Source organism: Brachyistius frenatus, unplaced genomic scaffold (assembly GCF_029030835.1).
Source record: "Brachyistius frenatus isolate BFR_SWC_R1_liver_20210118 unplaced genomic scaffold, ASM2903083v1 Contig_6, whole genome shotgun sequence".
NCBI classification, from domain to species: domain Eukaryota; kingdom Metazoa; phylum Chordata; class Actinopteri; family Embiotocidae; genus Brachyistius; species Brachyistius frenatus.
Window position 1 is genome coordinate 803,346 of NW_027210605.1, and position 10,461 is coordinate 813,806.

Below are 10,461 nucleotides of genomic sequence, written 5' to 3' on the forward strand. Positions count from 1 at the left end.
TGTAAAATACGATGGACTTCAAAAATCGCTTAGTAATAGGCTATTAATAGTTATTAATATGTTTCAAGTATGTGTTGTTGGGTTAAAAATGTATTATCACCGCAGCAACTCTAGCTGCATGGTAGACAAAAAAAAAAAGTCACATCACTTTGAATTTCCCTTGATGCATTGCAAATAGGTCAACCATGCGGCCATCATTTCTTCTTCATATATACATTTCGTCTGACAGTACTGAGTTGCTCTGAGGCTGTTTTTCATGCTGATGACAGGGAGGGAGCATGGCTTCAGTAATCAATGTGTATATTGTCCATGCCTACCCCGGCGCAGGGTAACTTTCAGTCTTTGTACATCTTATTTTCCTCTGTGTTGGTGGTGAGGGTTGGACGCTTCTCCTCAGTCTCTCCCAAGTTGAACCTCTGCAACAGTTCCACTGCAAACAAGGGAACCACCTGGGCAAAGGGACACATTGTAATGCCCAATCAATATGCTTGTGAGGACCTCTACTGGTTGAAAATACAACCGCAGCCGCTACACTCAGACTCTCGCACTCTGAGGTTCAGATCTAGTCGTGGAAGATAGACAAATTGACATACTTGATTTTCAACATGGTATGAAAATCACAAACTTTGTAAGTCCAAACTGTTGGTGTTTGGCATTTGAGAAATTGACATTTGCCAGCAAATCATACACTGTTCACATCATTGTAGACTTGGATGTAACGTTGCTTTTCTTCACTTATTAGGAAACTAATCCTGAACAAATACACAATTAGATGACTGCATTTATAGGGATAGGAGAATTTGTGCTTAATGTAAATTAACAAAACACATGAGTATTTGCCCAGGTGTTAAGTCCAAAACAACTGTAATTGTGATGTCTGCCTCCTAAGAAGTACAGGGGAATCTGTACCTTAAAAGATTCTGATACACAACCAGATTCTAAACAAATGCAATGTTTGAGTTGATGGCCCAGTAAAGACAGTGTATAAAAAGAAAGATTCTTATCTACCACCCACCTGTGCCATGATCAGCTTCCTGGTTTTAGGTACGTTGGGGTCGGGGTACTCCTCTCCAAAGCAGAGCTCGATCTCATAAGAAGGTGTCGGTCCTTTTCCCTGTAAACAGCTCTGGAGTGCTGTAAATTCAGATTGATCAAACAAATTGATTTCCTCTTTACGTAATGTAAATGTCTTTCAATGGGTGATATTTTCTTCTACCTGAATTTACAGTAAAAAAGGATGACTGGTAGCTAATGAATCAAAACAGCATTTTAGTTGCTGTTAATGATTTTTTTTTTTTTTAATTTGTTAAAGTATCCATGCTCTGCCTTACCACTGAGAAATGCGGGTATGTCGAGCAGTTTGAAGGTCTTTTCTCGTTCCAGTTTGTTGGGCTGGTCAGTGTGTTTGGCCAAGGGACCGCTCCAGTACACCCTGCCCTGGCAGAACCGCTTGATGAACACCCCATCTGGGGCCACCCACAACAGCACACCCCTCTCTAGGTGACAAAGGAGACGATTCATTGCTTCAGCCATGCTAGAGTGCGGGGACACAGAGCCCAGGGAGGGAAAGGAGAGCTGCTGGGCAGTGCAGGGTCCATAGATCCGTTCATTTCCCAGGGGAACATGGCCCTGCAGGATGAAGCACCCATCTGGAGTCCTGGTGGTCACTTTCATCACCTTCTGGCCCTGGTACAACAGCATCACCTGCATACGAAAGTCTATACACACAGAATGCAATTTATGTTCCAGGTCAAAGTTAAAAGCCCAGCAATATGTTTATTTGGTTGTTTCTGTCTGTATTCCCAAAGCTTTTTTTTTTTTACCTGATATAGAAAGTGGAGGGCTGAAGAAAGGTAAAGGAGCAGGGGCATGATTTTGAACTTTTTTTCCTGTTACCTCACAGTACATGTGCTCCCTCATCAGGTTGTCTAAAGCAGAACAGAGACAAACTTCAATCAAAAAACTGTTGGGGAAAAAAATAATGTCTGTGTGTATTGTTTGTTCACAAGTAAAATTCCATCCAATGTGTCCATGCAAGCCTGACAAGGGTTCAAGGTGGCATTTAGATCCCATTTGAGTGAACCAAACTGGACTTAATATATTCCTTAAGTGTGCCTGCCCATGCAGGCCAAAGATTGGGAAAACAATTGAGGAGCACACATTCCCAAACCCCACCCCACACGGTGCACAGACCAAACTAGAAGTAGGAGTCCTCATACGAGAATTAAGGACTACTTTGAATGTTTGTTTTTTTTTAGAGACTTTTAAGGATTTCCAGATTCCCCCCCTCTCCCCCCTGCGCAGATATCCCATTGATACAGTAGGAGTTTCTATTGTAGTGACAAAACATATGTTCCCTTGCCAGATTCTCCCCCACAAACACGCTGAAGCCAGAAGCAGAGCAGCCAGGGATTAAACCATTGAAGACTAGTGGTAGATTAGTGCTTTTCGCTGGACCACCCAACAACTAGTCTACAGTCAGTCTCAGAACTAACCTGCCAGTATCCAAACTAAACAAATAAAATGGCACTAAGCTGTAAGCTTTACAAAGAACAACAAATAAACAAGACTGATGAGTCCACAGCCAGGCAAACAGGACTGCGACGCACATCAGTTTGAGCTAAATGCTAAAGGCTGGTGGTAAAATGTCATTAGCTTTGCAGATCTTTTGTCTTACCCAAAAATTAAGTGAAGACATGAAGATAAAGCTGGATGAAAAGTTAGGGGACGCAAATGTCTAGTTGTTGAGAAATTTCCCTCAAAAGTAGAAGCATGAACCTCGTGGTGCAAACAAGTTGGTTGAAGAGGGAACGTTTCCTGTGTTGATCTATGATCACAATTCTTCAACCGTTCTATAGTGTTGTAGCAGTTTATGTATGTAACACTTACCAGTCAATGTGTTTTTTTCTTTATTTGCTTGACAGGATTCCATTTGATAATAAACCTACAAAAACAGAAACCAAAGTCATCCAAACGTACTGTAGCATGAGGTTTATAGGTTATATCTTATTGGTATAAATTGACTCCCCCCACTCCCGCCCCAATAACGGTTTCCTGCAGTAACAGGACACTATTGTCTACCACAGAGAACACATCACTTATTCAGAGTCCAATTAAATAAACAAGCTTAAACCCCCCATATTGGTAAAAATCTAATATTGACAGCCCATGTTGGTAATATCAAAAAAGACATAAGTCAAACAAATTTAACCTGCAGAGGGAAACTAAGAATAAACTAAGTTACATTACAATTTTAATTTCATCCCTGATTATTATTTGTAACTCCAAATTAACACTCGTAAAAAGAGGAAATAAACAACAGGAAACAATGTGCCCTGTTTATAGCAAATTGATTAATATGAGTGTGTTCTTCATTTTCTCCAGGGAAATATAACCATTGATTATAATCTACTGTATTGTGTAAATACAGGGCTACATTTTGTTAATCTGTGGTTTATTGTCTGCATGTTTTATTTTACCTCTTTGTCCAGATTATTGGGACTCTTTGGAGACCTCTTAGCCTGTTTGATCACGTGATCCTTTGTCTCAGGAGGTTCTGAGAAGAGGAACAAGTGGGAAAAAGTGAGTCCAAATGAAAAATTCACATACTATAAAGTTAGAAAGAACCTCTTAAAACATTTTTACCTGCTGGCCTGGACGGCCCGTTGTCGTGCTGGATGCAATAGACTTTATATGGCTCAGTGATGTCGAGCTGGTTGCGATTGGGGACCTCCTGGAAGTCCGTGCTCTTGTTGAGTGCACAACGGAGACGGGTTTTCCACATGGTGGGATCAGCTTTATCCCTCCCCTCCCTGTATTTGCCCTTGTACACAGCCCAGGCCTGAATGTAAAGAGTTGAAACATGAGATGATTGAAGGGTTGAAAAACACAGAGAATAATATATGACCTACTGCCTGCTTGCCTGGTTTACTGATTCATCATCATTGTAATGACCTGAAAAATACACAGGCCCACTGAAACTGACAACCTTATTATTTAGCCTACATTTACTTAATTATAAAATATTAAATAAAATCATATAGACTTTGGGATTTTACTGTATAGGCTACCAAATAGTCTTATTATAAGGGAATGAAATCAGCAGAGGCAGTATCAATAGGAAGTCAGAATTGTTTCAAAAGTAGGTGGAGCCAGGGAGGAGCCCCATATGAAACCTCAAGAAAGGTCTTTGCTTTATTTTAAATTCTTTATAATCAGTGACTACTTTAATTAAAAAAAATGAATTAATAAATTACCAAAACTAAAGATAAATACGCAGGGCTAGGACTTGCTTCTTTGCATTTCTTCTTCTTTTTTTGTGCAGTTTTTAAAAGCAGTGGAGACTCTGAACCAGCAAACATGGAGAAAACTCCTGGACCATAATAAAATCATTGCAGGTAAGTAGATAATTTGTTTTCCTTTTGTTATAAATATAATGCTTTGGTGTTTGATAGACACATATTCCCGACCCTGGCAGTCATCTCTCATTCATTTAACATTAAATCTGCAAATTCCTGTTGAGTTTGTGATCTCTGAATCTGAGGCTGAAATGTGTCTCAGTGTCTGTTTGCTTGGTGCTGTCCTGTCATAGCTGCTTAAATTGTTGTGTTAAGAGGACTGTTTACGTAAACAGGCTCGTGAACTTTACATCTGAAAACTTACATCTCTTCACAACGGGTGTGAAATGTACAAGTTGTCATTGATTAATCCCTCAATATTTCTGGCGAACCCTTTGTTGTTAAATGTGTTTTTGAACACAGGGATTTCAGAAAGCCTAGTTACAAAATACGTTTTTTAAAATGGGGACATCAACTTTCATCAAATAAAGTAGGCTATTTGTTGATTTTTAAAAAAACAAAAAAAACTGATAACTATCCAACTAATGTTAAGGGCCAATTCTGAGTGTTAAGGATTGCAGGCATTATTCGGTTGAACTGAGTGTTGCACAAGAGTAATGTAGGCGTATCTCTAATTATTCCAGCTTCGGTCACAATAGAACAGATGAAATTCACACTCTAGAGCCAAAACGGCCCAAAGTATGAGCCAATTAAACCATCTGATTTAAAGATTTCCCGAAATAAAGTGACATTGTGGATGCATGAGTGTGGACTCAATGCATGCAGGCAGAACGTGGCATTATACCGCAGAAGCTCTCATACTGTATAGTGTATATTCTCCACCTGCCTCATAGTGACCTGTTAAGAAGCATTACTAGTATATGCGCTCTACACCTCTGTCTATGCTTAACACAGGGACAGGCTTTAACTAGGAAGGTGAATTGTGCAACGGGTGGCTAGGATGTATTGTTGGATCATTTTACAAAACTTGTGCAACATTGTAACGCAGTATAGCAAAGACTTTTTTTTTTTTTTTTTTTTTAACTGTGGGGGAGAAATTAAGGTATTCTTACAAAATAATTAAATAAATATGTTTGAAAATGTTTCGTTTTTAAATGTCAATGTAAACTGACCTGTTATTGGCCCTAGATTAGTCAAAACCAATGCGGGAAATAATTAACTTTATTATTTTCTAAAGGCATATAGTTGGATCAATTTCTGTCTAATTTCAAAAACCTGCAAAAGCATGGAAAAATGGTTTAATAGCAGTATGATAGAAACGGACTGATACCTGACCTTGAACAGAGCTGCATCCTCCGTCTGTTTGTAGTCCTTCTTGGCTGCGTGCTTCCACGGGATCCTGAACATAGTTTTGGCCTCATCCTCCCAACACAGTCCTTCATATCTGCCACTCTCTACCTGCACTATCAGCCACTCTTTCAGGTGCAACTTAGCTCGCTCATCCATTTTCAGTGCATGCTGCGTCTTCCAGAAACAGAAGTCCACTTTGAAATGTCACAGAGACATGTGCAAAGTAACTCGAGCGCAATTTACTCACGGCCTCACCCGGCAGTCTGGAAAAAAAAAAAAAAAAACAATATTTTGTTCTGATGCTGCTCAAACGTCTGTGGTAATATTAAGACTCTGAATTAAATGAAGTTTATAAATTACAGACGAACAGGTTTCAACAGAAACTTACATGCAGAAGTTGCTACCAAACCTAAGTGCGCTCTTAAGAGCGAAAGCGAAAGCATTAATACTTTCGGTTTCCCCCTTCTTACTGAGTTGCAGCAAACGTTTAATCACTCTTAGGAAGGTGTCTGTGGGAGGGTGAAAAACGAGGTCACTGGGCTGAAATGTGATTTTGATGCGATGATCATTTCTAAACAATGCTGCAAATGCGATGCTTTTTTTTTTTGACGTTGCTCATTAAAGCAAGACATCATCTTTTAACCATGTAAATGTAAACACAACAGGGAGTAGTGTTAAGACATATAGTCCATAAAACTGCTAAATTCAATAAAGTGTTGATTTCTAATTTGGAAATTGTTCTTTAATTCGTCCCTATGAGTCAGTGGCAAGGTAGCACCAAGAAGCAGTAATCGTAGGCCAGAAGCGCGCACACAAACACTCACGCAAGCACATTCATAAACGTGTACGAATCATAGCGAAACTTTCATGTGAAAATGAAAGTGTGGAGGTGGAGGGGATTTTTTTTTTTTTTTTTTTTTTTTTTTTTTGTCCTCAGAGGATCCTCCTCTATCTATAGGGTTTGTCTCAATAAATAGTAAAAATCCTTCAGGTCAGGTAATGATAGTGAGAAGGAGGACAGTAAAAGAGTTCACTTCGATAGGAGGTGTAGATGTATAAACAAACTAAGTCATAACTCGTAATGTTTTATAGAAAAACACACTGTGTAATTTTCCCCAGCAGAGGGCAGCGTATATCTGTGTTACTGTCACTCAACACAAAGTAAGCTGTCAATGAAAGAACTATGCCACAAGAGAATAGATAGAATTGGTATTATACATGGCGATAAATACAAAACCATTAATCTTGTTATTAAAACCCAGGGCTCAGATATTTGAGTACCTGATCCATCACAGGTCGTTTGTCAGTTACTGGTACTTTTTGCTTGTCTTGGTGGGACTTGCTTTTCAGGAATTTGTTCAGTTTCTAGAAACAGTTCAAAAGTCTGAACACCCTGGCTTTCTTATGCACCCTCAGTGAAGCGCACTACTCTTTCAACAATTCTATTGTCAAGGATCCATTCGCAAATAACTGTATCAGCAAGTGAACTTGTGTACCTATCGTGGTTATTTTATGTTTCAGCCTCCTTTCTCTTCCACATACAATTATTGTGTGACACTTTCACAAATATGAATTAATAATAAAAGTTAATAATGTAAAATGTCAAAAATGGTTGATTACATTTTATTTATCTTGTGCAAAATCACAACACAAGTCATCTCAGGCCACATGACAAAGTAAAGCCCCAACAACAGAACCTCACAATATTACAGAAAAGAATCCAACAATTAAACAATTACCGCATTAATGATGACTGCAAGGGAAAAAAACTCCTTTTTAACAGGAAGAAAACCTCAGGAAGGCAACCATCTGCCTCAACCGGTTGTGGTGAGAGTTGAGCGGAGAGAGAAAAGACAAAATAGAAAGATAATAAACATTGTGTATGTTGGCGCAGCCAGTAACTGCAGACCAGAAACATGCAGCTTCAGGGCAAGGGACACCTGGTGGCATATAAATGAATGTAGTGCGAAAGAGAGATGAAGAGCTTCATGGGAGGTCCAGCAGCAGCCCTGGCTTATAGATGAAGCCAAACTTTTAATTCCAGACTATTTTTAGGAGCTTCTCATGTTGGAGCCGAGAGTACTTCGTTCCACTCTTCTCCTCACCTACATTCAAGGAGTATACTACACTACACTATAAAACAGTGTGCCAGAAGTCCGTCTTATAACGACCATCCTGGGAGGGTGGTATAGAATCCAGGACAGCAATTGTTATAGTGTTTGTTGTTATACATATTTTGTGAATGTTACAGTTTTTAACTTTTGACACTTTGTCAGAAAGGTGTTTATTTATATAACTGTGTGTTTTTTTTATGATATTTCTTACACTGGATTGTTTGGTAAACTTTTGGTCCAATGCAACAATACCTCAAACTTTGGACTTAACATAGAGTTTAAATAACAGCTGACCAAATGTTTTTGAAAATACAAACTGTCCCATCTCATTATATTCATCTGTAAATGGTTTTATAGCACGGTAAACAGCCCCCACACATGCTGCCAGTATTATTCCCACTATTCTCTTTAATTAATGGTGTTCTCACTATGATGTCAATGTCAAATACCGTGCAAGCCATTTTAGCACATTTCATGACACCTAAACTCAATGTTCGTTACAATAAAATGCATGTGCAAACAATCAGTCACTCAAATGCAGAAAAGAGCCCACAATGATCTCATAGACATAAACCACAGACACAGACATGCATACAGTGGGTACGGAAAGTATTCAGACCCCTTTACATTTTTCACTCTTTGTTTCATTGCAGCCATTTGCTAAAATCAAAAAAGTTCATTTTATTCCTCATTAATGTACACTCAGCACCCCATGTTGACAGAAAAAAACAGAAATGTAGAAATTTGTGCAAATTTATTAAAAAAGAAAAACTGAAATATCACATGGTCATAAGTATTCAGACCCTTTGCTGTGACACTCATATTTAACTCACATGCTGTCCATTTCTTCTGATCCTCCTTGAGATGGTTCTACTCCTTCATTGAGTCCAGCTGTGTTTAATTAAACTGATTGGACTTGATTAGGAAAGGCACACACCTGTCTATATAAGACCTTACAGCTCACAGTGCATGTCAGAGCAAATGAGAATCATGAGGTCGAAGGAACTGTCCAAGGAGCTCAGAGACAGAATTGTGGCAAGGCACAGATCTGGCCATGGTTACAAAATAATTTCTGCAGCACTCAAGGTTCCTAAGAGCACAGTGGCCTCCATAATCCTTAAATGGAAGAAGTTTGGGACGACCAGAACTCTTCCTAGACCTGGCTGTCCAGCCAAACTGAGCAATCGTGGGAGAAGAGCCTTGGTGAGAGAGGTAAAGAAGAACCCAAAGATCACTGTGGCTGAGCTCCCGAGATGCAGTAGGGAGATGGGAGAAAGTTCCACAAAGTCAACTATCACTGCAGCCCTCCACCAGTCGGGGCTTTATGGCAGAGTGGCCCAACGGAAGCCTCTCCTCAGTGCAATGACATATGAAAGCCCGCATAGAGTTTGCCAAAACACACATGAAGGACTCCCAGACTATGAGAAATAAGATTCTCTGATCTGATGAGACCAAGATTGAACTTTTTGGCATTAATTCTAAGCGGTATGTGTGGCGAAAACCAGGCACTGCTCATCACCTGCCCAATACAATACCAACAGTGACACATGGTGGTGGCAGCATCATGCTATGGGGGTGTTTTTCAGCTGCAGGGACAGGACGACTGGTTGCAATTGAAGGAAAGATGAATGCGGCCAAGTACAGAGATATCCTGGAAGAAAACCTCTTCCAGAGTGCTCTGGACCTCAGACTGGGCCGAAGGTTCACCTTCCAACAAGACAATGACCCTAAGCACACAGCTAAAATAACAAAGGAGTGGCTTCGGAACAACTCTGTGACCATTCTTGACTGGCCCAGCCAGAGCCCTGACCTAAACCCAATTGAGCATCTCTGGAGAGACCTGAAAATGGCTGTCCACCAACGTTCACCATCCAACCTGACGGAACTGGAGAGGATCTGCAAGGAAGAATGGCAGAGGATCCCCAAATCCAGGTGTGAAAAGCTTGTTGCATCATTCCCAAGAAGACTCATGGCTGTACTAGCTCAAAAGGGTGCTTCTACTCAATACTGAGCAAAGGGTCTGAATACTTATGACCATGTGATATTTCAGTTTTTCTTTTTTAATAAATTTGCACAAATTTCTACATTTCTGTTTTTTTCTGTCAAGATGGGGTGCTGAGTGTACATTAATGAGAAATAAAATGAACTTTTTTGATTTTAGCAAATGGCTGCAATGAAACAAAGAGTGAAAAATTTAAAGGGGTCTGAATACTTTCCGTACCCACTGTACACACAAAGAAACCAAGCCTGAGAGGTTTTCAGTTTGCTTATGATTGTAGAAACATTTGTGACAGACCCCAGGTCAGCAGGTAAAGGATGAAGCTTCAATCTAAGCAAATATTTGTGTGGGAACATGTAAGAAAGTACAACACCAGCATGTGTCCTTCTCCAACTTGGCAGCGTAACTCAGCCTTTCATCCCGATTAAACAACACATCTCAAGGTGGCTTTGTTGCTTTTTATCCCCGTTTATTGTTGTACCAATTCAGCAGTAAAACATAGTTGAGACATTGGAGCACACTGTTGAACAGCTTAGTCAGCTCTCAATAAATAGACCTTTTAAATATGACAGATTGTATTACAGCAGAGAAATATAAACCTGAAAATGTCTTGCACACAGAACAAGATGCTTCATACAAAGATCCCTCTGTCTCTCATCTGTCTGGCAGCTCCGTGGATTGTTGTTTTTAAAAATGTATC

General features: G+C 39.7%; 1 protein-coding gene across 1 annotated transcript; it reads right to left on the reverse strand.

The window, feature by feature from the left end:
• Window positions 1-37: 37 nt before the first annotated feature.
• Window positions 38-6,058, reverse strand: irf10 (interferon regulatory factor 10). The gene is made up of 8 exons (XM_069723304.1): window positions 5,634-6,058; window positions 3,646-3,841; window positions 3,480-3,556; window positions 2,890-2,944; window positions 1,824-1,928; window positions 1,332-1,718; window positions 1,016-1,134; window positions 38-449 (listed from the first exon to the last, which is right to left on the reverse strand). Exons 1-8 carry the CDS (start codon window positions 5,802-5,804, stop codon window positions 336-338), a joined length of 1,224 nt encoding a protein of 407 aa, XP_069579405.1. The 5' UTR covers window positions 5,805-6,058; the 3' UTR covers window positions 38-335.
• Between the last annotated feature and the right edge of the window lie 4,403 nt (window positions 6,059-10,461).

Coding starts and splice junctions, on each gene's coding strand:
- irf10 (XM_069723304.1), bottom strand. CDS start 5,804: ATGGATGAGCGAGCTAAGTTGCACCTGAAAGAGTGGCTGATAGTGCAG. Junction 1,929..2,889: donor AGAAAAAAACACATTGACTG/GTAAGTGTTACA, acceptor GTTCTGCTTTAG/ACAACCTGATGAGGGAGCAC. Junction 450..1,015: donor GGAAGCTGATCATGGCACAG/GTGGGTGGTAGA, acceptor CCCTTTGCCCAG/GTGGTTCCCTTGTTTGCAGT.